General features: G+C 27.1%; 1 protein-coding gene across 9 annotated transcripts in view; it reads left to right on the top strand.

The window, feature by feature from the left end:
* LOC107446422 (RIMS-binding protein 2) overlaps nucleotides 1-27,567 on the top strand; it is a 143,304-nt gene that overhangs the window by 87,611 nt on the left and 28,126 nt on the right. For 3 of the 9 annotated variants that reach the window (XR_015430287.1, XM_043041385.3, XM_043041384.3), the window contains exons 21-24: nucleotides 9,729-9,809; nucleotides 19,826-19,915; nucleotides 23,336-23,510; nucleotides 26,748-26,774. Coding sequence is in view for 7 of the 9 variants with exons in the window: in XM_043041385.3 (XP_042897319.2) it covers nucleotides 9,729-9,809; nucleotides 19,826-19,915; nucleotides 23,336-23,510; nucleotides 26,748-26,774 (373 nt within the window). In the remaining 2 variants the exon portion in view is untranslated. The remainder of the gene's footprint in view (nucleotides 1-9,728; nucleotides 9,810-19,825; nucleotides 19,916-23,335; nucleotides 23,511-26,747; nucleotides 26,775-27,567) is intronic. The other 6 variants (XR_011638166.2, XM_071187372.2, XM_043041386.3 and 3 more) reach the window with 3 other exon arrangements.

Here is a 27,567-nt window from a genome sequence, read left to right as displayed (position 1 = left end):
AAGTAACAAACAACTGGGGGAAAAAATTTAAAAAAAAGACATAAATAATAATAAAAAATAATAAAAGATATATTCTTTTCATCAGACCACACGATTATATCCGCAAAAAAGAGTGCTTTCTGATATTGTGTCAATATGGCCAAAGCAAAATATATCAATACAATAGTGTGAGGAGCACTCAAAAAATTTTTTACAAAAATTACAACAAATAAAATAGAACACAATAAGTAAAAATAACACGTAAAAACAGAAAATAAAATAAAATAAAAAGGAAAAAGAGAATAAAGCATAAAACATAATCTATAAAGCGAGTAGCGAATTCAAATGTACTTACATAAGCGGGAAATTTTTCAAGAATGATTTAAAATATTTTCGTAACAAGATTGCCAGATTGCAAAATACGAAAACAAAAGCGCAAATTGAGCTTAACTAGAGGGGTTTTGTTTTAAAGTGCCGTTCTTACTGCATTGCTGAAGTGCGTTTGATTTGTTGGTAACCAAGGATGGACCCAAAAATGGATGTGCGCAAGGTAATATTATGCTGAATAATTTAAAGAAATTGACCATAAATAATTTTAGAAAAAAAATATTTATTTAAGAGAAAAATAGAAAATAGAAAAGAGAAACATGAAATAACAACATGAGAAAACAATGGATATCCAACTAAAGTAATAAAATTCTATATAAAATCATTGAATTAATAGTATATTTTTGTAGATATATTTACTAAAAATTTTCTTTGCTAATTTATGTAATTTTTCCATGTGCAAATCCATTTCGGGCAAATCCATGGTCAAAATTATTTACTAAAAATTTCCTTTGTTAATTTATATAATTTTTCCATGTGCAAATCCATTTCGAGCCAATCTGCGGCTAAAATTATTTACTAAAAATTTCTTTATTAATTTATACAATTTTTCCATGTGCAAATCCATTTCGGGCAAATCCGTGGCTAAAATTATTTACTAAAAAGATTTCTTTGTTAATTGATATAATTTTTTCATGTGCAAATCCATGGCTAAAATTACGTGCAAAACATATATATATATATAAATAGATAGACAGATAGATAGATAGACATTTTTCCATTAATTTTATTATCTAGAATTCAGTAGTAAGAATGTATCAAGTGTTTGGTTCATCATGCAGCCTATTTTATTTTCCAATCCGACTTAAAAATAGTTCTTAATGATATAAAACAATAGTTTTAGCTTCATTTGTTATTCTGTATTCATGAATATTTAAGTGAATGCAATTTAAAACTACAGTCCCTGGTCAAATTAATCGATGCACTGTAAGATTCTATGCAAAATCCTAATTATCAGATGATACTATACAGCTTTATTGTTCTTACGCTGGTCTAATTATTATAATATACTAATATCATAGCTGATATAATAAATATTCTATATTTATCTAGTATATCGTCTAATTTGCCCAATTCTCCAATTTATATTGTTCATCGTCTAATTTAACCATTTAATACACTAACGTAAGTAAGAGCAAACCGGTTTCATTCTGGTAAAAATAATAAAGCTGTATAGTATCAACTGATATTTAAGATTTTACATAGAATCTTATAGTGCGTCGGATAATTTAGTCGCCAGGAGATTTTATTCTGATAATTTTTTTCAAAAACGAAAGAAAGTCCCCTTACCGTCACGCTAACCGCGGGATGTTCTCGTGGTCTCCCTTTCCATATAACGCAAATGCAGGTTAGCTAAATCGAAAAGTCTTCCACGAAGGCAAATTTCTCCCAATACTCGATCCAGGAGTCCCCTTGTTTTCTGGATAGGGTTCAAAATTACAAGGCTACGGAGTTGAACATTAGTAGTCGCAAACCATAAAATTGGGTCGACTGTTCAACGATGGTTGTAAAATAAAATAAAATAAAAAAGAAAAATAATTAATCTGGATTTATTTAGAAGTTATAGTACTAAAAGAACCAGAGAGAGCCCTTCAATTATTTTTTAATGAATCTTTTAACTAAATATATATATATATATATATATATATATATATATATATATATATATATATATATATATATATATATATATATATATATATATATAAGTTCAAAATGAAGAATAAAACAAAGAAAAATTATAGACATATGAAAAAAAGGGGTGGGAAATAATAAGTAAAAAAAAAATAACAAACAATATTTTATTTAAAAAAAAAAAAAAAAAAAAAAAAAAAAAAAAAAAAAAAAAGGTGAAATGTTAATTAAAAAACCGAAAAAAAAAAAAAAAAAGATATAATCTTTTCTTCAGCCCACACGATTATATCCGCAAAACAGAGTGCTTTCTGATATTGTATCAATAAAGCCAAAGCAAAATATATTAATACAATAGTGTGAGGAGCACTCAAAAAAATTTTTTTTATAAAATAACTACGTAAAAATAGATCATAAAATGTAAATATAACATGTAAAAACAGATAATAAAATAAAATAAAAAGAAAAAATAAAATTAAAATAAAAAACATTAAAAAGGGGGGACTATAAAGCGAGTAGCAAAATCATAACAACCTACTTGGACAGTTATTTTTCAAGAATGATTTAAAAATGTTTTCGCAGAAAGATTGCCAGATTACAAAATATGAAAACAAAAGATGAAAACAAAAGCGCAAATTGAGTGTTATTTATTTATTTATTCATTTATTTATTTATTATATATATATATATATATATATATATATATATATATATATATATATATATATATATATATATATATATATATATATATATATAACTAAATATATTTGCGGTTTTTTATTCTGGAAACAGCCTGAAATGGATTTTTAAAAAAGTGAACACAGCTAAAAAAAAAAACATGATAAAAAATAGACACGGAAAAAAATTGCATCTTTTTAATGTCCCACCCAAATTTAACAACGAAAAATTTCGTACTTACTTTTTTCTTATTATTTTAAACAATACGGGGCAAAATCTTGGAAATCGGGGTCAGGGTAGCTGAGTGTATTATAGATGCAACTTTTCTGGCGATGTCTTCATATTTTGAACACTAAACGATAAAGTGGTTATTTTAAGATCGAAATTCGTACATCAGTTAAACACCACTAATACAAATTCATCAAACCCGTGACTACGGTGCAAAAACAATTGTTGACTTTTAAAATCTTTTAAAAAAAATTGAACGAAGTAACTAAGAAGGCAAATGGATAACACAAATTCACATTAGAAATTTGTTTGGATCAAATCGCTTATTCTTCAAAAAAGAACAATTTTCCTAAGAGAAGTTTGAAAACGGAATCACCTGTCATATTTCTCAAACCGTTATGCCCATTTTCTTAAGCACGCATTTTGAGCGATATCCTTTTTATTTAATACGCATTTTGAGTGATGCTCATTTCCTTAAATATGCATTATGAGCAATACGCGAGCTACGATGACAGGGGATAGAGCGTTCGCCTTCCAATGAGGCGAACCGGATTCGAATCCAATGATGGGTGGTCCATACGAATCCTCATCTGGCTTGCACCTACCACAGTGCTGACGTAAAATATCCTCAGTGGTAGACGGATTATGGTTAGAGTCTCTAACCGTGGAAGGTCTTCTGGATAGGGTTCAAAATTACGAGGCTACACATTTCAAGCCTTATCCATTTTCTGAAATACACATTTTGAGCAGAATTTTTTTTTAAATTAGGGAGAGTCGGGAAGCCCCGCCCACTTAAGGAGTATTGCTTATATTTCTGTATTATATTGAGTAATAATCAACATTTTTGCATGTTTCTATTGTTTTATCACCTAATTAAATAATGCAAAAAGAATAAACCAAAAAAAGAATAGTTTAACTTAAAAAAATAGAAATTTTAAAAATTTGACTACTGTATTCAGCATATTTTCAAAACTATTGTTCACCATGTTACCAGCTGCATAAATACTTGAAACTTTAAAAAGAATCTTTTTTTAATATAACAATTAATGTCCGATGGCCCATTGAGTTGAAAAAATATTCTATACATATGAAACTGACAGTGGGTGGGGGTACCCGACACTCCCCTATACATTTTGAGCTATGTTTAGAATAAAAAACTCACCGACGATATGCTCCCTAAATAAAACATCCTACACTGAAGAGTGACCACTTTTAGAAATCACCACAATTACGTAAAACAATATATATATATATATATATATATATATATATATATATATATATATATATATATATATATATATATATATATATATATATATATATATATATATATATATATATGTGTGTGTGTGTGTGTGTGTGTGCATTACCAATCGATGTAAGTAACAAACATTAGAGGTATAATACTTGAAAATGAAAAAGCTTCTTTTTCTCCCCATATTATAAATCTCCTTTGGCCACTGTCGTTTTTGCGATTCCTTTTTTTAGTATTTTCCTTCCTTGTTTTTCTCCTTTTAATTCTCTTTCTGGTTTTTATCGACAATTGTGTCTTTTTTTTTTTTTTTTTCATCAATTTTTGTCTCATCCTCCATATGTTGTCTTTTTGACGTTCAGAGTCATATTCGAAACACAATGTCTTCTCTTCCATTTCAGTTTTAAAACAAAAGAACTTACTTTATTTTGATGACTTGCAATGTTTTTCTTAAATATGTTAATCAAAATTTGACTTGAAAAACCAAAATGTAAATAATATGTAATTTTCAGTAAAATTAGGAAAAAAATTTGCGGATACATCTCATCAATCTCTGCTATCAACCTGGTTCATTAAATTTGAAGTTAGTGTAAGCATGGCAATAATATTGAGTCATTACATTCAATTAAAGTAAATATACAACATCAATAGCATTCGTACTCTGTCAGTGTTATATATTACTGAATCATGCCCAGTTATTTTAATTATTATTATTAACATAAGGAATACATTTCCAGAAAAATGTGTATCATATTTAAGAAATATTTTGGTTGAAATTTTTTTCTAGATCTCTTCAATGTTTTCTCATTAAAGCTGTCACCATGTCTAATAATACACAGTCCTTCTTAGTCATCACATTGACCTCAAAATGGGTGGGAATGAAGTATTAATAGATGATTATCTAAGAAAGTTTAACCTTCTAAGCTTATAGCTTGCTAACTTATTTATTTAATTTTCAAACTTCTGTTTAAAGCAGATTACGTCATCGGCATGTTTATAGGACAGTTGAAACTTAGACTAACTTATTTTTATGCAGAATGTAATAATTTTTTGTGAGAAAGTAGATTAGTTGTTTGTCTATTGATATAACTTTTTCTGCAAGCAAATATTGTGATACAGTTCTAAAAATACATTTCAGTCAACAAAATGATCCAAAGTACAACATGGTATGCACCTTGGATCATCATGTGTTTTACCTTGTACGGTTGAATGTTACGCTTTTAATAACAGTTATGTCGAGTTTTTGTCTTAGAAACTTGAAAATTGATTAAAGTTGGATATTCGTGCAATTAGTAATATATTTTTTAATGAAATATTAAAGTAGTATACATTATATAAATAACTGAAATTTATAAGCGTAATACCAAATAATATTTTGCGGGAATGTTTACAGAAATTAAACATTTACTAAAAACATAAATTTTTTTTACATCTTTTATGTAGCATAATCCACAAGGAATAGCATTTCTGCTAACTGGCATTCAGAAGCACCTGTTACACATACTTTAGGCCAGTTCAAAAGTATAGTACAACAAGCACTAAGTACGAAAGTACAACAAGCACTCACTTTTTTTGATTTTGTGAAGCCTAGCAAAAAAAAATTATTTTTATTCAAAAATTCGTATTTTATTTTATAGAGAATGACACTTTGGTATTTATCCAACTTTGCTTTGTTTCTAAATATAATTACTATGGATGGTGTTTTCAATATAAATGTAAACAACAACAGTAACGAGCTCTTGACCTGCTCTACTTCCCATTAAAAAGTCCAAAGTTGCTTACTACAGATTATTCTGCGAGATCATATTTTCAAACAGATAATTTTGTTTTTAATAAAAGAAATAAATTATATAATTTCTGAACTCAAGTCTGCTGTATTTCATAAGATATTATTAATATTAAGTAATTCTGGTGACTTTGAAGTAAAAATTTAGTTATCTAGAGATGTATTGTTTAAAAAAGGTGACAGGGTTGCTAGATCTATAAAGAACTCGCTTTTTTGATAGTTCTGATTTGGCCTCTCTTTACTTGTTTGTTAATGTTTGTTCTTGGTGCAACCAGGCCACTATCAGTGGTTAGTGTTAGTATATTACTCGAGCAGCGAGATTAAGTTCAGTTTACAAATCGTCATTTAGGCTTAAATTTCGAAGTCGGTATATTGCTAACAAGGCAAGAAGTGTCTTATAACGATTCTTTTTTCAAATGACGATTCCTATAACAATTCTTCTTTTAAACGCAAATAATAAATCAGGTAACAAATACACGTATGCAAGAAATTCTACTCAAGAGAGTCTCAAAAGGCAATGATCACGTGGGGAGCCAAATGGCTTCAAAGCACACCAAAAAACAGTAATAAGCAGTCAAGTGCTTTCAGCTCTCCCTATTGTAGAAACCACCATCCATAAGGTTTTATTTTCCAACAAAATTGATTGGTACTCAAAAATTCGAAAATTGAAATAGTTATTTAACACAGTTCTCAAAAACCTGCAATGGATATTGCAGATAGTAGTTATTGCACGTATCAACTGCATAGATTAAATGCAGAAGGGCACAGGTTTTTACACGTGTCTCGGGTACACTTTATCTACGGTACATATTTTTCCCTACAAATTTATCTTTGGCTTTCTTTTTTGATTTTGTATTATTTTCATCATAAGAGTAGTTAGCTCTAATAGGTAATCCTGCTTGTAATTTTTACTAGCATTTTCTATGATTATAAAACACGTTTTTACTTTACTCATGTAGCATTTTTGTACCCTCACGCCATTTTACTAGGTTAAAAAAAGATATTATACTATATATAACCACAGAAAACAATTTCAAAAGTGCTCACAAGCCTATACAATAGCATTTTTGTTGAATGTTTGGTAAGTTCGATGCATAGCTGCAGTTAGAGTCAAACTTTTTAATTAATATAAATAAAATTGAAAGAACTTTAATTAATTATATTTTAACTTTTTAAAAAAAGCATGTTAAAAATTGTTAGAGAATTATATTTTTCGTTTCTAGCTTCTCTGTATAACGATGGAGCAAAAAAAAATCTAATTAATGTAAAAATTTTACTTGGTAACAGAGTCCATATCATCATTAAAATAAACAGTATGTGACAAAATTTCGAAAAAGACTTATTTCCTAAATTAAAGCCAAATTTTAATAAATACACTTTTTATATAGCACACAATTTTTACTGAGGGTTTTTAAAAATTAAAGTTTCTATTTAGGCGTAGAATTTTCTTGTAAATCTTAAGACGCTAATTTGTGAGCTTCTACCAATCAAAACTTTATATTACTACGAAATTTCACCACAAATCTAAAGTTTAAAACATTTTCCGAATTCCGTATACGAAATATAGCATTACGTATAAGCTTAGGTAGAAAAGCTAAAAATGAATGAGAAATGAGATTGGAATATGGAACGTATCAATGAAACATTTCGTGTCACTGATTAGCTAATACTTATACATATGTGAATATTTAAGACAGATATTCTAATATATGTGATGTGAATGAGGGAAAAAACTGTTAGCTGCAAATGTTTTTATTTCATTCTTTTTTTTATTCCTTTTATTTTTAAAGTCTCTTTTGGACCTTTATAAATATAATTGAAATGTATTATTTTTATTAATAGCTTGTAATCCAAAATTTTTCATTTATCTGAACAGAAATACTCTTTTTAGGATAAAAAAAATTTAGACTTCAAACTATACACAAACTTTAGCTATTAATGCGAAACTATCCAACCATTTAACTTCTAAAAACTTCTTCAGATAATTATGTTTTCCAACCATCACATGACAGAAAATCCCACAATTTAGATTAAATTTGATCACATGATGTATAGTGGACAAATTTTAAAAATCTTCTCTTTTTTTGTGTGTTATTCTAAGTATTAAAAATTTTGTCACAACAATGATTTTTTTTGTACTGCAAACTGACATTTCTTTGGCCAAATTTGTCGCTTCTTTTATGAAGTTTAGGTTAATAAATAATAAATATTAGTTACTGGCTTTCCATATCATTATTTCTGACAAATATGAATTATTAGTAAATAAGTAATGAATTTACTTTAAGTTTTAATTGGCCATTAAAAAAGAAGAAAATTTTAAATTGTTGAATAAAAGTCATCCTTGTTTGTGGCTATTTAATCTCAGTTTTTTTTACTGAAGTTACATTGCATTTTAAACTTTCGGCTAATCTGCTCTCTCATAACTTTAAACAAAATCATTGAAATAAAGCTAAGATCATTGAATAATTTCATTTTAAATAAATGTATGCAAACTAAACACTTAGAAGTTTTTTCATTATGTATTACTACTATTATACTTTAGAATGGGTCGCAATCATATAAATCGCAACTAAATTGTTTTTAATATAATATCTAATTTATATTTCACAGACAAAGCTGTGTGGGGAACGTAATGTTGACAAAGTAAGCATGCTATTTTCTGTAAATAGTAAAAACTTTTAATTTAACAAACAGATCTTAATATGACATTATTTTTTTACTAATAGTAACTAAATCTATTTTCGCACTTATTCAAGCTTTAATTCTCTAATGCGGATTGTGCAGTTAAAAACTTGGTTCGTTGTACTATGTTTACAATATCTCCTGTGCAGCATCAACAATATATTAATTCCAAAAAGAGTTCAAGTCCTTTCCATTTTTTGAAATAAAAAATTGCATTAAGTTTTACAAGTAAATGATCGTTTAATATTAAAATAATCAATAACTTGGGTAGTTTTGAATATGTTTTTATTGAGTAATTATATTAAATAGTTTATACTAATTATATTAAATAGTGATACTTTTTCACTTTCGAATCCATAGAAAAATTTTGTAAATTTATAAAAAAAAAATTTAAATGAATGTTTAAGAAAGATTTTCTTAAACTGAATCCTCTTCCTCAAATGATTTATGTGATGCTTTTCGAACTTTTTACTATACTTGAAAATCTTAATTTTTTGTAGATTTTAAGGAAGTGTAATCACTTCTGAAAGTTAAAAAATTAAAAAGTAATTCTATCTTATCTGCTTTTAGTATAATTTAAATATTTTAAATTATAGAAATATATTTGTTCATTCTAAAGTTGAGTTAAAAAGCAAATAATTCTATATTTTTAAAATAAAATATAACAAAATATTATTATACTATATCACTGTTTTGTTTCCTTATTCTGAAATAAAATATTTAATTTAAGAAGCTATTTCTTTTTACTCACATTGCTGAAACTCTAATTACAATGCGGATCAACCTAATCATAAACTCTGGTGAAGTGAATTTTTAATTTATTATTTACTTTGGTTGTGTGGAGTAAGCTTTAGTTAAGTAAGTTATAAGAAAGTTGAGTAAGTTATAGCTATCTTGAAAAATATTATACCCAATGTGGGTTAACAGATATTTGCCCCAAAATCTTTTATCAAGGCAGTGTATACTAGACACTTTTTGAAATATAATCTTAATTTCATCACCCTATTTCCCTGTTTGAAATATAATTCCATCTGCGCCACTGATATATCATTATACTCTAATATGAAATCTTTTATGAAGAGACAAATTTCTCATCAGGGTGATGTCTTGGAAGAAATGCAGCACGAAGCTGAATTATCAGACATTGTCGAGGAAGAAGAAGAACCAGCAATGGACACGGTTTGTAGTGGAACATGTTGTTGCACTACATTTCTCTTGTTCTTAGTACAGTCATCCCCACTTAATTGCATACTCCACTAACCGCTATTAAATTTCTTAGACAATTTATGCTCCACGCTTAAAGATTTTTCCAGTTACAATGAAAATACAATGCATGGTCACTTAAATAGGTGCTTCCTGTCCAATTCCTGTGCCCAACAGTTCAGGAGTAGTTTAAAAATTAATCAAATTATGTTAGCAGTTACATAGTAAATGAAAAGTTTTTTTTATCTCTGCTCGTTGCAACTTCATTCACACATCTCTTAAAAATTGTCCAGTTAAATGTCAAAATAGAGACCTCGATATAATGTCAAAATAAGTGTTAATTACAGACGGAAATAAATAAAATAGTATTCTAAAACAAATATGTAATACTTTTAATTAGCATTGGTTAATTTTTAGATATTTCTATTATATTTATCAAATGATATTTATATTTCATGATACTGATAGCTCTAATTATATTGTTTATTGATCATTAAAATGAGTTTGTTTCCTCAAAACTATGCATTATATAATATTTAAAAGCAAAAGTTGGTAAAAATATTGCGATTGACTAATGAACTTCCCTTATAATGTGATCCTATTTGAATAGAGTTGGCTGGAAACAATGGTATTCCTTTAAGAGGGGCTGATTGTACTATGCTTTTCAAGACCATCTAAAATTTAATACATGAGAGTGTATGAAGAAATAATTATTGCAGAAATTGTGTACAGGGAAATTGCAACATTTACAGAAATGCGTTTGTGATTAAATTTAATCAATATGCGTTTTTCCTCCAACTTCAACACATGAACTCTCTATTAATTACTCGCACCAAATTAGATTAGATTGTTTTCATGAGTATTTTTTCCTTATTTTCGATCAACCATATAAAAGTTTAAGTAGCATTTAAGTTTTAATTGGTATGGAAATGTTTGCAAAGCATTCAATTGCTCACTGACTAGCTTGCTTAATGACTTATTTGCTAACTCACTAATTGGCTAATTAATTTGTAACTTCTAGTTTTTCTACTACTAACTAGTGCACTAAATTACGTGTTTATCAAAAAACGTTTTTCTTCCTTCTCTTTTTATTCTTTCCTTTCTTCTTTTTTTTCTTTTTTTTTTCTTTCTCAATTTTTTGCCTTTTTCATATTTCCTTCTCTACACTTATTTCTCCCTCAATCCAACCATCATTCGTTGACTGCAGTTAACTGCTATTTATTCCATACATGAAGATGATATTTGGCAAAACTAATGCAATTAATATTGAGCAACTAAGCACCCCCACAGGAATGCATATGTTCTCTGTTCTTGCTTGTTAATTAGTAAGGGATGTTAAAAACTTAAAGTGTTTTTATCAAGTTAATGAGTTTCTGAAAATGTACCACATTGGGGAAAAATTTTGGAAGACACGACACTTTCTTTTAATTATTAAAAATTTAGATTGGTATACAATAAAACAGGAATAGATTTGCTTAATATACAGTCCCTCGCTAAATTATTAGACGCACTATAAGATTCTATGTAAAATCTTAATTATCAGGTGATACTATACAGCTTTATTGTTTTTACATAACTGAAACCGGTTTGCACTTGTTTACGTTCGTGTATCAATTGGTTAAATTAGACGATAGATAATATAAATTTGAAAATAGGATAAATTAGACGATATATTATGCAAATATAGAATATTTATTATATCTAGCATTTTATTAGTATGTAATAATTAGATCAAATTATTAGACGCACTGTAGTTTTCTAACAATTACGTGTTTTGCACGAGTTTATATGCAATACTTTTATATTTAAACACACATGTAATGGGTTTTTATTCAGTAGATTTTTTATAATTTATATACTTCCTATTTGTATTTATTTTCAACGTATAACATTACAATGTTAACCAATTGATGCAGGAACGTAAACAAATGCAAACCGGTTTCTTCCGAGTAAAAACAATACAGCTGTATAGTATCAAATGATAATTATAATATTACATAAAATCTTACAGTACATCTAATAATCTGACTAGGGACTATAAGTTAAATTCTCTTATTCTACTAGAAAAATCTGGCTAGAAAGGGAAAAAAAGTGTTAGACTCTAAAAGTTAGATTATAATAAATGGGAAGGAACTTCTAGATGTGTATTTCCCATATAGTAATACTAAAAATAAAATCACATATCTGAATTACTTTTGATCTAATGATTGGATTAAATATGCTATTTTATTAAAACAGGTGACATTTAAAGTTAATTTCAATTATTATTTAATGAAATAATACTGATTAAAAAGATTTCTACGTATTAATTAAAACTATTTTTTTTTCAATTTTTCATTCAAATTTCACTTTTATTATTACAATTTTTTCATAATTTTAAATTAAATTATAAAATCCTAAATTTGAATGAAGTTGAACAAATAATTTTAGAGTAAAAAATTCAAAAAGGTAAATATTTTTTAAATTTCATATCTTAAGAGCTTCTTGACCGATTAAAAAAACGTAATTTAGAGTAATGTAAAAGAAAAATAATTAATCCTTACATAACTGCCAATTCTTCTGTATCTTTCAAAGGCTTTCTGAATTTATGTTCTATTTTTTGAGCCAACACTTCTGCATTTTGAAAAGCTCTATACGTCTAATTCTGATTTCACACCTTTGCCATTGTAGAACTACTTAAAAGGTCTTTACCCTTGTCATTTTGGATTTTCGATGAAATTTTTGATTTCATAATTTTTCTTAATTTTTAGAACTTCTATAGATTTTTCTCAAAAATGTATTATAATATTATTATGTGATAAGTTGTTTTTAATAATTATCCATTTGACCGTTTTCAGGAAGTTTAAAAATTAATTTTATTGCAATTTGAACAATTGAAAACCAATTAGGATGATGTAAAAAAAATTGTTAAGCATAAACTCCCTAAAAACAGAGATATTTATCAAAAATCCAAAAAGAAACAAAGTTTTAATATTAATTTTTCATACGAAAAAAATGCTGAGGGCGGAATTGTATTTGTAACTGTAATTACATCGCAAAAAAATAAATAAAGACTCTGATACAGCGGACCTTATATCTCAAATTGTGATAGTATGACGACTTTGATAATAACATGTAAATATTTATCATTACTTTATTCATAAAAATTAAATAAAAAGGGATTAAACGCTTTTTCCCAACTCATCTCCACCCTTTCGAGTCCCGCATTGACGTCCCGAGACACGGTTTCCATTAGAACACCGTCAGTAAGCGGGTGGATGACCACTTTGATCAGCCTGCGTAGGTACCGAGGGTGCTCGGTACCTTCCGATCATCTTCAGGGATGTTTCCCAGATCGTTACCAATACCCCATTGTTCAGCTCTAGTGCGATGTAAATAAAGTTCCTAAGTACTTTTCCTAAGTACTAAGTACTAAGTACCAACCAACCTTTCGAGTTCGGTCTGGATGAGAAATCTTGCAAGTATGACTGTGGATAGAGTCTTGCTTAGACTATGATTTCATGAATGCTCTTTTCTCTTCAAACTAACCGATATTGCACGTCATTAAATCTGCAAAGCAGAAGGAAACATGTAAAAAAATGGTTAACAGTTCAGCTGTATACGTTAAAATGTGGAACATGCTATTCCAAAAAATTTCTTTTAATAACTCTAAATTTCATTAAAACAACCAAAGGTTCTTAAGTGGCTTACAAATATAGTAGTGCGTGTAGAAAGAGTTTTTTAATCATTTCAATCCTCGAAAACAATTTATGTGCTTCCTTGGATTTCCGAAATATTTTGGAGGGAGAATTTCAGAAGAAAGTATGTCATTATCGCTTTTTTTTCATTTCTCTGCATAAATGACGCTAGGAAAAGTTATTTTTTAAACGCCTAATTTTAAGACAATTCGTTAAAATAAATCTTCCAGTTGGAACACAGAAAAACCTATTTTAAGAGGTTTTAAAACGCAAGTAGGTTTTATGATGTCATTTTCTTGCCTTCTCTAACTCAACAGTAACCTGTCGTTCATGTTTGTCACATCATGGTTACTAATGACTAGTTATCATGATATAATGATATATATATATCACGATTATTTAATTCATAATTACTCAAAGTTTATGTGAGAATTTTGAAGCCAGCCTATTAGATCTCTTGCGTTTTAGGAAATTTTTCAACAATTTAGTAGTAAATCTTTTCCTGTTAGAAAATGAGGGTTTTCAAACTTATAGTTAAAAAAAGATTTCAATCATTATTAAAATAAATTATGAAAAATAACGATTGGTAAAAAGATTAATTTTCTTTATTAAATAATTATAAATTTTATAATTTCATGATACACTAATTAGTAATTATTAATTTTGTTATGATTTAATTTAAAAATTATCATTGACTTGAATGACATTATATTTTTGGCATCTTCTTTAACTATATAATTTTAAATGATAAAATCCAAATTTTGAAGTGTATCGGTCAAAGAGTTTTTGAGAGATAAAAAAAAATTCAGTTAAATATGTATTATTTTGCGGTTTTATTGATCGCGAACTATTAAACCCATTTCATTCAAATTTTAGATTTCATTTTTTAAAATTCCATACATACTTTAGGAAAGTGTTAAATAATGTACGTGTTTAATAATTGTAATTCAAAAGTTTTGAATAATTATTGAATTAAATTATGAAAAATAATATGAACTTATAAAAAGTAATTTTTTTCTTGGAACTATCTTAGAATAAAGACGTCTTATACATATTTTAATTCACTATACAAATATAAAATTAACTTCAAGGGGCACAAGTTTTTGATTTATTCTCTGACTTAACAATTGGGATCATATTTATCAGAATATTATATTTTAAAGAAAGTAAAATTGAATCTGTCAAAAGAAAGTTCGCTATTTTTGGAGCCAATAAGATTATTTCCTGGTATGTGAGTATTTCTCTCACTTTACATCCAAAATTACCTCATTTGGTAGTTTATTCAGGAGGAAGTGACAATTTTATTTTCCATTAGCAGTAGTGATATTTGAAATATTTACAGTGCTGGTGACATTTATAGCATCTGGTTTAGCTAAGAAGCAAGAAGAAAATTTATTTCTTATCAGAAAATTTTGAGTCGTATTTATAAAGGGCAATGAACTGATTTTCTGGAAAATATTAAGGAAATCAGTTTTTAAATACCATAAATTGGCTTAATGATTTTAAAAGGTAAAGTCGTTGCTTCCCTTTGGAATATTACAACAGAAAAAATTTAATGCATGCTGAATTATTGATTTATTTTATTATTAAAAACATTGGTGTAATAATACAATTTCTATGGACGCATTAATTAATTAATTTTATCTTTAATTATCAATTAATTTAATTAGTATTATTTTTATTCTAAAGAAATGTTATCTGACCTAAACTATGAATTTTTTATCTTATAGCTTTGTGTTACAATTTCCTTGAAATACGCTATGTCTACAGTACTCATTCACAGACACTTATTTCCGATCATACACTTTCATAGTGTTTCTAAATTCTTTTAATAAAATGTCTCAGTATTCTAAAATATCCTACAACGTCATAACTCAAGCATTGAATACAATTGAAAAGCTTAGTGGAAGAATAGGATTCGCTATAAGCATCGGACATTCATTTGTGAGTCTAAGAGGTTTTCAAAGAATATTTTACGAACAGTTATTCATTGTAGACCTTTATTTTAACTCAAAACTTTTCCTTCTAATACGCTCCTCAGTTCTTTACCCAATCTTGCAGATTACATAATAAATGACTTTTTAAAGAATTAGATTGTTTGAGATATGACATTCTTGTTTTTAAGGAACTGTGCTATTGATAAATACAAGATGCACCCTAATGGCCGTAATATATTCTAGAGTCCATGTAAAAATGAAGTAAAAAATGTGAGTGTTATAAGTTACCAATTTTTGAATGAGAAAGAATGAGAATTTAAAATGAGAAAAAAGAAAAATGAATAAGAATGAATGAAACGATGGAGTCTTATAAACAGCTTATTTGAAGAGAAAGTTTTATGTTTTACTCACTTAAAAATTAATTTGAAACCCCTAAAATGCTCAGTTTTTTCACTTTATTATTTGCAAGGATTCTAATCATTCATAATACGGATGGTCATTACGGATCACTATGTATAGTAAATTTGTTTCATCATTTAGGAAATAAAATAATCTTAGATGGTCTTGCATACAGGTTGCCAGATTTAAGCTTTGTTTAGGAAACAATGCAGTCTAGTTTCCAAATAATTGCACAAGAAATATTTAATATTTGCGTAAAAGAAATCTGGTAGCCTTTATCCCGTTTCTTGTCTTTCTTTTACTCATAGAATATAATATTTTTCTTAATCTTGAAAAATGAAACTCATTCCATTCTTTCGCCATTTATCTTTTTTTTTTCGTTGATTACAGTAAATTGAGATCTTTAGTACAAATATCTCAAATAAGTGTGAACTAATTTTGGTGCATATTTTTTATTTGATATAGCTCACTAGAATGTATCGATAATTGGTTCTGCGGTAATTTATGAAACAAAATAGATGTCTATCATAGAAGGAATAGAAAAAATAATTTTTAATTAGTGTGTAAAACAAAAATATGATTTAAAGATTCAATAAAAATAACATTTAAATTGCGTTATCCAAATAATTAACTGTCATTTTAAAGGTTTCTATCCATCATATTAAATAAAAACAAATTTATCAGAACACAGTTTTTTAAGACATTTTAGTCAAAACTTTGCATTTCACTCATTAAGAAATCGTTAATATAGATAAATAATTAACATGTTTTCATTTTCAGTGTTTAAATTTTAAAAAAACGGAAATTTAAAATTTTCCTTTATTCAATATATTATTGTAATTTTCAAATTGGTGCAGCATGAAGCAAGTTTCAGCTTTAGGTTGCATATCTTCAGGTAGAACAAACTCAGAAAGTAATCAGAAAATGGTTCGAAAGATTTTATTCAGATAAAATGTTTCCTATCTTAGGAAAACAGTTGCTCTCAATTACCACTCCTTGACTTATACTCCTAAAGCATTCAATATGCTTATTTAATAGTATCATATCCAATATTATTCACGTACTTAAATTCATTCGATTTCAAATTTACCGATACATTCATGGCTTTAAGTTTAAATACCTAAGATTAGCTGCCTTAGTTGGCTAGTATTTTTTTTTCCAACCAACTTATTGGATCACCAACCAATTTAGCAAAATTTAAAAAAAATCCCCCTAAGAAAATTAAATAATAAAAATTTAAAATAGTAAAGTATTTAAGCATTAGTAAAGTATTTTTTGGGCATTGTTAAAGAGTGGTTTTTCTATTTTTCAGACAAACAATTTTGAGACAAATTTAGAACTTATTTTATATTTTGCTGAATTAGAAATTTAAATAATTCTGCGATTCCAAACCAATGAAATATATGAATGCCTATTCTATACTATTTTTATAATATGTTTGACAATCCTTCAAATCTCCAGATAAATTAAATAAAATATTCAAAAAAATTGGAAAATTGATTTTTTTGCTTATTAAGATAAATTGCACTTGATATCTTTACAAATTGGTTTTCTTAAGCCAAAAATTTAGAGTAGTAAAATTTAACAGTTAGTAATTTCAGGTATTCCATACAATTATCTACTTTAAGATTTTCTTAAATATTTTCTGTCATTATTTTTTAATAATGAAAAATTCTTCTTTCGTAAATTAGATATAAAAAAATATATTTCTAAATATGTGAACTGAAAAAGATTTAATGATAAATTATTTTTCTATAAATGCTGGTTACAGAATTGTATTTGCATTCATATACACCGTTGAAATTCTAGAATATCAACCATGTTACCTCTTCTATTCTAATTAAATTTATTTTACCAGCTTCAAAATATTCTTCTCTGTTGAGCAATTGTTCGTCATCAATTTATTTTTGATGATTTAAAGAATATTTCTCATTTCTTTTTACTGTTGAACTAGGTCCCCTAAGAACACAATAGTTAATTTCTCTTTTAAATTATAAGGATAAATAAATTTTATCTCTAATATCATTTTGATATCTTTACCAAAGATAAGTGCATAGTGCATATTATTCTAATGAAATGAAAAAAAAATATTAATATTTATTAATCATCTGACAATTTATGTACTTTTAAATTTTTTTAAAAAAATTTATCAAGTTATGAGGTAGAATTTGCTTCGTATACTCATGACCTCAAAGTGTAACATCCTTTTCTTTTATTATGCAAGGATTCTTTGAAAATATTATTGTTACTTAAATTTAATCTATTCCATTTATTATATTGTGTTCTATAACTAAACATTTCAGTTAAAATTCTTCGATTCATTTTTTGTATTTAAATTTCGCTTTTCTTATGTAAAACCATTCATTCACTGCAAATGTAGCCTAACTGTTTTATTTACGTATTTTTGAAGAACGTGAACAATATAAAACCAAATCGCGGGCTTTTGCAAGTTTTTAATAAATTGCCGATTTTTTAAAGAAGCTGTTTACTGAATATCTCTTATTTAATAATTGTCTATAGTGTATTACGCCGAAACATAAAATTTTGTTTTAAATTTTTAGTCAATATTGCTTTAATTCGTTACGTGTAAATTCTGCCTCAATGGGATACCTCCAAGTGACGCAATGTTGGTATCTCGATCCTGATTGGTTGTTGAAACGTGGCATTTGTATACGTTAGCAACAGTTTTTTCCATTCTATTTTGAGTAAGCTAAGCCAGTCAAGTACCAATTCTCTTAAGCGACGCATTCTATATTCTTACAGATTCCTTCACAAAGATTTCAATTCTTTCACTATATATTTCTTACTTAACACAAAGACAGATATAAAGACATGTGAAACATAAACAAACAAATTATGCATCGAAGTTGCCAGATACACAAAACGAAAATAATATCATAGTTGCAGTAAAATACAAAAACGAATAATAAATGCAAGTTAAATGAAAGACGGAGAGGAGAAAGAATTTTAATTCAATAAATTCGATGTGCGATTTGGCGCTGTATTTCATTAACTTCGTGTTAATTAACATTCTGACTTCTTCGCTCAACTTTAACGAGCCATTTTGTTTTAAGCAATCAGCTGGCACTGACGTCATAGATCACATATGTAGGTATCTGCGATCTTCTTCTTGAAGTGCAAGTACCCAATTGCAAGACACCTAATAATAATTAAAGCATGATTGAAATCCAGTCTCCTGAAAAATTCCATAGTCTGTTCAGTGTTAGTGAGCTTGCATTCTTTTTCTAATCAACAAACAATAGTTATTTTAAAATTATTAGTGATATAACAGTATAATACTGGCAATTATTAATATTCAGATTTGTTCTATACAGCTCTTTTTGTTAGCATTTCTTATGGAACAAACTACACTAATTTAAATAATATTAAAGAATCGAGATATGCATATGCTTTATCATGGCTAGTTAATTCTCAAAACAAAAATTTATTTTATCAACAATATGTATTTCGAGTCAATTTTAATAATATTGCATACATATTTTCTATTTTTTGTAAAAAAAATAAAAAGCATTTTATTATGCTGATAAAATATTTAATTATAAGATATAATTATGCTGATTTAATTTGGTGTAATAAGATAGATTTCAAAGTACGAAACACACAATTTATTTTTTAATGTTTCATGTTAATATTTGGTTGAATAAGGGCAAATAATGTTAAAACCAACGTTCGAAAATTAAATTAGTAAATTTTGCTGTTTAGAATTGTAAGAACACGTACTTTAATCAATGCCTTTTTTTTCTAAAAATCATTTTTTGTAAAAACTTATTCTAAAAATTGAGCAATTTTAATTAAATACTTTTTTTATTAAAAATTTTAGATTTTAATTCAATAAATACATACACTTTTTTCAACATTTCCCCTGTTTTAACGATGTATTTTTCGTTTTAAAAAATTAATTTTTTCAAAACTTTTACTCTAATTATAGAAAATACTGATGTATTTAATTTTATTTTAGAGTAAATCTAAGATGCTTTGTAAAGTGGAAAGTATAAATGATGTTGAATGCGAAGCAGAGGAAATGACAAAAAATTCAGCACGCGTACAAGTAAGTAACCTTCTAAAAATTGTTTGTAAATTGTTATTTTTCTCATATTGCAAGAAAAAATATTTGTTTCATAGAGCCATGAAAAATAGTGTATTTAAGCATTTTTGATAACAGAACATTAAAAGTGCAGAAGGAAGTTATATTGACCACCAACCAAATTATGATCTATTACTTTCTTCCATGCAACAATGTTAATTATTTGTACTGAATCTAAACTGGAATTCAATTTCTTGTTCTTTCTATTTTATCATTTTTTCTTTTCATAGAAGTCCGGACTTTCTTTTCCATAATGAAAATTTTTAAACTCATATGAAAGTGAATCATGAAATCTTCCTTTTATTCTTTAACAAAATCTTTTAGTCAATTTTTATCATGAACGGCAACAAATCAAAAATACCTAATTAATGACGTTCTAAATCAAACCAGAAGATTGAATTTATTCATTCAGGGTAACAAGTTCCTAAAATGTAATTAACATTGAAATAAGTGGGGTTTTTTTTAATGATCCAATACTAACGAACATAAATGGATTCTATATAGCTATTAAAATTCAAAATAAGTTCCTTTACCACAGAACTCAAATTTTCTTTAAAAACTATTGCTAACCATAGTTTTCCCTTGAGCTCTTGAAAAAATATTAATTCCCAAAATTAATACCTTTTCGTTGTGAAGTAAAAAAATAAATATTCTTTGAAAAATTATTATGCTATTAATATTAATGACGTAAGCAGATGGTTAGTTTTTTTCTTTCAAACATTAAGTTAGTTAATTTTTTATTTCCTAATCAAAAAGAATTAACGATGCACTGAGTTATGATATGAAGTTATAACAATGTTAAAAAGCACAAATAATATAAAATAAATGTCATATTATTTGCATTTTATAAAAATCATGCAATGATAAAATTCCATACACGTCTATGACTGTTGGCATACATTATATCATGGGAGGAAAAACCGGTCATGTTTAGCTTATTAAGAAAAAGTTGCTTAGTTGCTTAGGTGCTTATTTTTCTAAAAAAACTACCCTTTTCTAACGTGTTTACTTTGCCAATGGAATAAAATTCAGAAATATTTTCAAAAATGTACATTATTTAAAGAAAATTATATTTTTGTGTCCGATTTTCCATTAATAGTCATCACAAATTAATTCATATGTATTAAGATAGTGTCTCATGTCATGTCAAATATGCTCTCATGTTACAAAATTATTTAAATGTCGGGATTTTTCAGCAGTAGGTGTATGAGTCAGACCTTCTCTTACCGAAAAATTAAAAAAGCTTAAGATTGCCTGCATGAAAGCAAATAATATCTACAAATATCATAAAAAATCCTTCATCATTGAAAGAGTCAAACCGATGTATCTTTAAACTTTTGTGTGTTATATCTGCACAAAACGATCAAAAACGAAGACATTGACAAAAAACAAATGAAATTTAAATATAATTTACTTAAATTCACTAATGTGACGTTTAGAACCTCATTCTCTTTAATGAGCAGATTTTAGCCAATATATTATTTTATAATAATAAAAAAAATATTTTCAGAATTTTTTAAAAAAACAGATAATTTATTTCTATGAAAAAGGTAGAAAAAGTATTATATTTTTACTAATTCCTACTTTTTCTATTTATTGCACATGAACATAATTCATACTTTTGAGATAATGTGCTAGTCAAGAAAGAATCATTATCGACTACTTTGCTAGATGTCAGATTGTTGAGCAACATGTTATACTTGAAAATTCTGTTTATAAACTGACTGATGATTTCATCATTTGCATCGATAGACAAATGATAAGGCTCAAAGAAACTGAAAGTATCGCTATTGATAAAAAAAATAGTGTTTTCGGTCTTAAAGATGGGAGTGGAAATTATAAATGTTTTTTCTTTTTTAAATAAGATTTATAACTGTAATCCTCCCAACGTCTCAAGTTTCCGTTGAACGAGACCTTTTTTGTAAATAAGCAGATTATAATTAATGAAATGTCAAGGATGAGTTTATGCTCAATCTTCGGTCTGATAGTTATTAAGTTTTGGTTTAAAAAAATGCAACTGGTGATAGAGTTATAAAAGAGAACATCTCCTGCAATATAAGGAGGTGAAATCATAGGAATTGAAGAAAATAGTTTAGATCTTGAACAAAGTCAGCCTACGGAAAAAAATTAAAGAGAAATTAAAAGACTTAAAGAGAAAATTTCATCAACTAAGGTTATGGTTAAAGAAAAAAAAAACACTGATTAAAACACTGAAGCATTGGCTTAATTGATACAGGCGATAAAAAAATTAAAAGTTTTGCAAAATGAGCCTTAAAACAATGCTGAATAATTTTTCTCACTCTAAAAATTGCAACACTGTGAAGGAATTGTCAGAAATTAATAAAACAACAAATGCTTATTGATGTTTCATCATCTCTCATGGTTTGATTATGACTGATAGCGGTAAAAGTAATAAATCAAATTTACAGGACTAAAAAGAGGGGGTGGCAACATTCAGAGAGAGAAAGAAATAAGGAAATGGAGAAATCAGGAAAAAGAGAGAGATAAATCAGCATTTTATTTGTCCGCCACGCTGAGCGTTGTAATTCTAATCATTTGCATATATCATCGTCACTTTACATTTCATGAAAGTTTGGTTCAACTTTTACCACTCCTTCAGGGGGAAGGAATTTTCACAACCATGAATTGAAATCAATCATTGCGTAAAACTAAAACTTACACTGTGTTTGAAACAATATGTAATTCCTTTAAATGTTATGGATTAGAATCCTTTAAATTTTTATTATGATAACTAAATCGTGAAGCAACAAAGTGTGTAATACTAATTGTCACCATTTAGTAGTGTAAAAGTATTTGTCAAATTTTAAATGTTTTTATGATGTTGAAGGCATAATATTCGCAATCACAATGCTCAGTTAGGCCAATTGAGTAGATCACCGATTTCTTGTTTAGAACATTCATTTCCCATTCTTCCTCTGTTGAGTTGTATATGAATATATAACGATGCTTTCAGCACCCACAATACTTAATATATAACGTCTAAAATATATTCTGAAATTTTTGCTGCTCTTATTATAAGCAGTTATAACGTAGTTTTGAGATGCAAAAAACGCACAAACTTAAATTTTTCTATGTGTTTCAAAATCAAGGAAGAAATTAGCACGCATGCTACTTCTATGACAATGTACGTGATAATGCTGAAAACATGCCGGTTGCTTCCATAAATAAAGAATTCTGCCAATTTGATCACAAGCAGTTATTGACAAGTGGCCTGAGTTTTTACTTTTTTGTCCTACATTTGCTCCCCCCCCCAAAAAAAAAATCTTATATATTTTTTTTTTTGAAAAAAATCCTATACTTTTTGAATTTGTACTTATGACTCTGATTTGAATAATTTGCCTTTTTCTTAAATAAATGTTTTAGGAATCCGTCCGGCGTATGAATCAAAACCAAATGCCTAACCAGAGACGTCAAGAATGGAAAAACCAATCTTATAACACTCGAAGTATGTCAGAAGGTCATAGAAACAGGCAGATTGTTTTAGACCTCGAAGAGAATTTAAGTGACAAAGAAATGTACCCTTCTAGACCAACAATAGGTATCTTGAATTTTTAATAAAATATTTAACATTAACCTGTTCAGGACCAGCGAAAGAAGAAGGAGTTAAATTTCTATTGCCTTTTCAGAGCTAAAACTTTGTTTTGAATTTATAAGCTAATCTTGAATTATAATTTGCTTGTATTGAAATCTTAACAAATATTTTTGGTCGGAAAATAAAAGGAAATTTAATTTAAATTCGAAATAAATTTAAAAATATTTTGTTCAAAAAAAACATATTTAACGTGCAATATATATGCGAAAACATGCATTTGGAATTGAAATCAATCAGCTATAATTATAATTATTAATACTGTTAAAGTAGTAACTAACAAGAGAAAATATGCAATTAGTTTAAACAAAATTTGGTTAAACTACCAGTTTGAAATATTTATTCTATCATGCATAATTCTCCAACAATAAAACGTTAAAAATAATTATTTAACCTTAAAATCTAATTGCTTAAACTACATTTTTTATTAAAATTTAATGAAGATTAGGTATTTTAAACGAGAATTCTTTTCAGAAGGGAGTACATTTACTCAATCAAAATTGTTTTATCGTTATAATATATTTTTTCTAAACATTAAATTCCATTTGATGTTTAACACCATCAAAGAAAATAACACAAAAACTTATTAAAATAAAGCATATTAAAAGAAATATTATAAAATCAAATGGAAATAAATAATGGTGAGATAAATCATTTGAATATAAGGAGAAAATGTAATCAGGTAATGCGAGAAACTTGGAAAGATTATCTGTGACAAGACGAAAAGATTACTACAGCTTCAGATATTGTAAGTCCCGTGAATGATACAAAGCGAATACAAATAAAGAGTTCCAAAGCTCCAAAATGGAAGTGACTAATCCAAAAGGAACAAATCCAAATTAATAGGAGTCTAGCGAAACTAGTTACAGAAATTGTCTTTCAGTTGGCACTATTACCAAAATGATACCCGGTGCATATAATTGAAATTGCACTTATTACGTCAAATCGGGTATTTGAATTGATCCAGAAACAAACTTACTTAAATGGTACTGCCCTCTAACGTTAAATATAAAAGATTTCAATCTATTTCTTTTAAACAAATTTTAGAGATTTTACTAAATTTGAATATATTTTGAAAAGTAATTGATACTAATTGATGTTTTTCCAGTACTTGATACTTTTAGATACTTAGCAAAATGTCAGATAGACTGATACAAATTCAACTCTACCTGAAACATATTCTGGTAGAGACTGAGCCATCTAAACATTTCCTTTTCTGTTCTATAAATCTTGTTTTTATTTTACAAAAATTGTGTTATTTTCTCGAGCGTCTAATTGTGAAGAAGTAAACATACTCAAAATGGAACTATAATTGGTTATCTTTGCATATAAAGCATTGCTCCTTAAAACACTACGATAAATTATAACTGTTTGAATTTTATAGTTTATATTATTGTATTAGTAATTAATATAAATGCTACTTTAATTACAGAAGGTAAAGAATCACTTAAATGAATAAAATGTTTCTTGCCTTCACACATATTTGAGTTAACTCAACGCTCAACAGAATATTTCCCTTTTTTTTTGCTGCAGAAATCTTATTTTTATTGAATAAAAATGTAATTTTTTTGGAAGTTCTAATTGAGAAAAAGAACTCTTGAAGCAAAATTAGAATAGATTATCTTTGCACATTAAGCACCTTAAAACAAAACAACAGAATATAGCTTTTTGAAGTAAAATACAAATAAAATATATCTAAAAATACCTTATTGAAATTTATTCTAAGTGGTATATGCTAAACATTTAAGTATAATACAGGTGTCAGAATTCCCCAAGAAGCTTCTCGTTTTCCAAATTCAAATAAATTTTCCCATTTCGGAAAATAACAAAAGTATAAACGCGGAGTAATATTTTTTTATTAGATATCCAACTTTTTTAGTTATTTTTAACACAATACAAATCTCGTAATTATTTCATTGTAAGTAATATTTTGAAAGCATTTTTAAAAGACATAAATAATATGGTGGTGAAACAATAATTTAGAGTGGCTTATTTATTTATTTTCCTTAACTATAGTAATATAACAAACGGGATGTTTTGGAAATAGCCTATCATAAACCAATTTTATTATAAATTATAATTTAAATGAAAAAAAAAATAGTCAATAGAGAACAATGATTTTAGCTGTTTCCTTAGAAACTCTACAAATATTTTTCACACAATGGTGTTACGATACACTAATACGTTCTCGTCCAAGCATTGATTATAAATGTGCTTTTGACAAATTTTCTGAGACTCACAGTTGTATTCATTGAAAATAAAGTAGACATTGCGAAAAAATATCCCCTACCACGAATATTTTTAAAAAATCAAAGCCACCAAAAGATTTTTCTTTAACTGAGAAATTGAGTGCCAACAGAAAAGTGTCAATAGTAGGGTTATTATGTAAATATATTTTCTAAATTAGTCCTTCTTTTAGTCCTTATTTATTTTGTGTCGTTCTTGCTTTTCCTAAGAAAACAAAACACGTTATTTTTCAAAATGTTGGTAAAAAATAAATATGAAATAATTATTTTTCATTTAAGTTAAATTGCATTACAATGCTTGAAAATGTTAAAGTAATTTCTATGAATCAATCGAAACTACCAACTTAGACTTCCATAAAATTCAAATCCTTACCTTCCTAAAATTTAATAGTAAATATAATTTTGTATATGATTTTTTTGAAAAATAAAAGTAGTTTTTTTATTTATTTAACAAATTGTTATTGAGAAAAAGCATGAAGATCGTTCAAAAATCTCTTATAATTACTGGCGTCTAATATAAATTAGCTGCACGTCCTTTTTTAAGGTTTGTCCAGAGAAAATAAAATAAAATTTCATAAAATATTATGAAATCTTTTTTTAATAAAAAATACTTAAATGTCTTAAAAGATTTTAAATGTAAATTGCAATTTTCGAATGAATATTAGATAGTACAACCTTAAAGATTTTTTTTTTATAAATCACAGACAATTAATAACCAAAAATATTTCTTTACAATGAAAAGCGATTAGAAAGACTTAAATTTATTTTTGCTTATTTAGATAAATTTTCCTTTCAAATTTACTTGTTTAAAAAAATATACTAAATATTTCTTATTTCATTGTAGTTTCATAAAAAATGATAATTCAAAAATATGAGTGTAGTCTTAAATTAAGTTGCTATAGTTGTGCGTAAATAATATATGTGAAATTTTCCAATTTAGCTAGCAAGGAAGCTATTCAGAATCATAGTAAGTATATGTAGAAGCATTGCCTTAGTAGCATGGGAAAGCATGCTTTTAGAATGAATGTTCCCTTTGTTCCAAATTTGTGCTTCCTATTTGAATATAACATCTTGTTGAAAGTTTTGCATGAAATCTTTGTGCTATTTATTAGTCTTAGTCAGTTTTTTTCAGTTTTATAATACAACAAAAACTGTATTCAAACCATGTAGTACTGAAATCTAAGGCGGTACGTTAGTAAATAAATGTTCTTTAATAAATAGATTTTCTCTAATAAGTGGATGTTTTTTTAGTAAGTGTTCTTAACCCCCTCATTGACTTTCCTCTCTCATTGCATTTTATGGTTTATTGCTCATTTTCCCAGTTTCTAATAGATAATGTAAAAACAGTATGAAATTTTGTTTTGATAAATAGTTAGTCAAGCAAATTCGCTAGAAATGGTTGTTTTTGCAAGTAAAAATTTAACTTCAGTTAAACTACTTTATAAATCCAGAGACAAAAAGTTTTTTGGCACAGAATTTTCCAACATTTTGGACGGAGAACTTCTGCTCCCATTTCTAGTACTTAGCCGGGGGAAACCCGAAAAACCCAATTCGGGTTTGTTCATGGCTTAAAATATCGTCTGCTCTAATTAACTATTATATTTAAGATTCAATCCCCGAACCATTAAGATTCAGTGCGAATAATCTGTTCCTTAAATCAAAAGTCTTACAGGAAGTTCACTTTTATATAAGAGGGAAGGAAAGTTGACAATTAGACTGAGAATAAAAAGAGGAGAAAGGAATAACACTTGTAGGGAAGT

Source organism: Parasteatoda tepidariorum, chromosome 11, assembly GCF_982258835.1.
Source record: "Parasteatoda tepidariorum strain Cologne lab strain chromosome 11, Ptep-v5.0, whole genome shotgun sequence".
Classification (NCBI taxonomy): Eukaryota; Metazoa; Arthropoda; class Arachnida; order Araneae; family Theridiidae; genus Parasteatoda; species Parasteatoda tepidariorum.
This window is presented reverse-complemented; position numbering and strand designations above follow the sequence as displayed.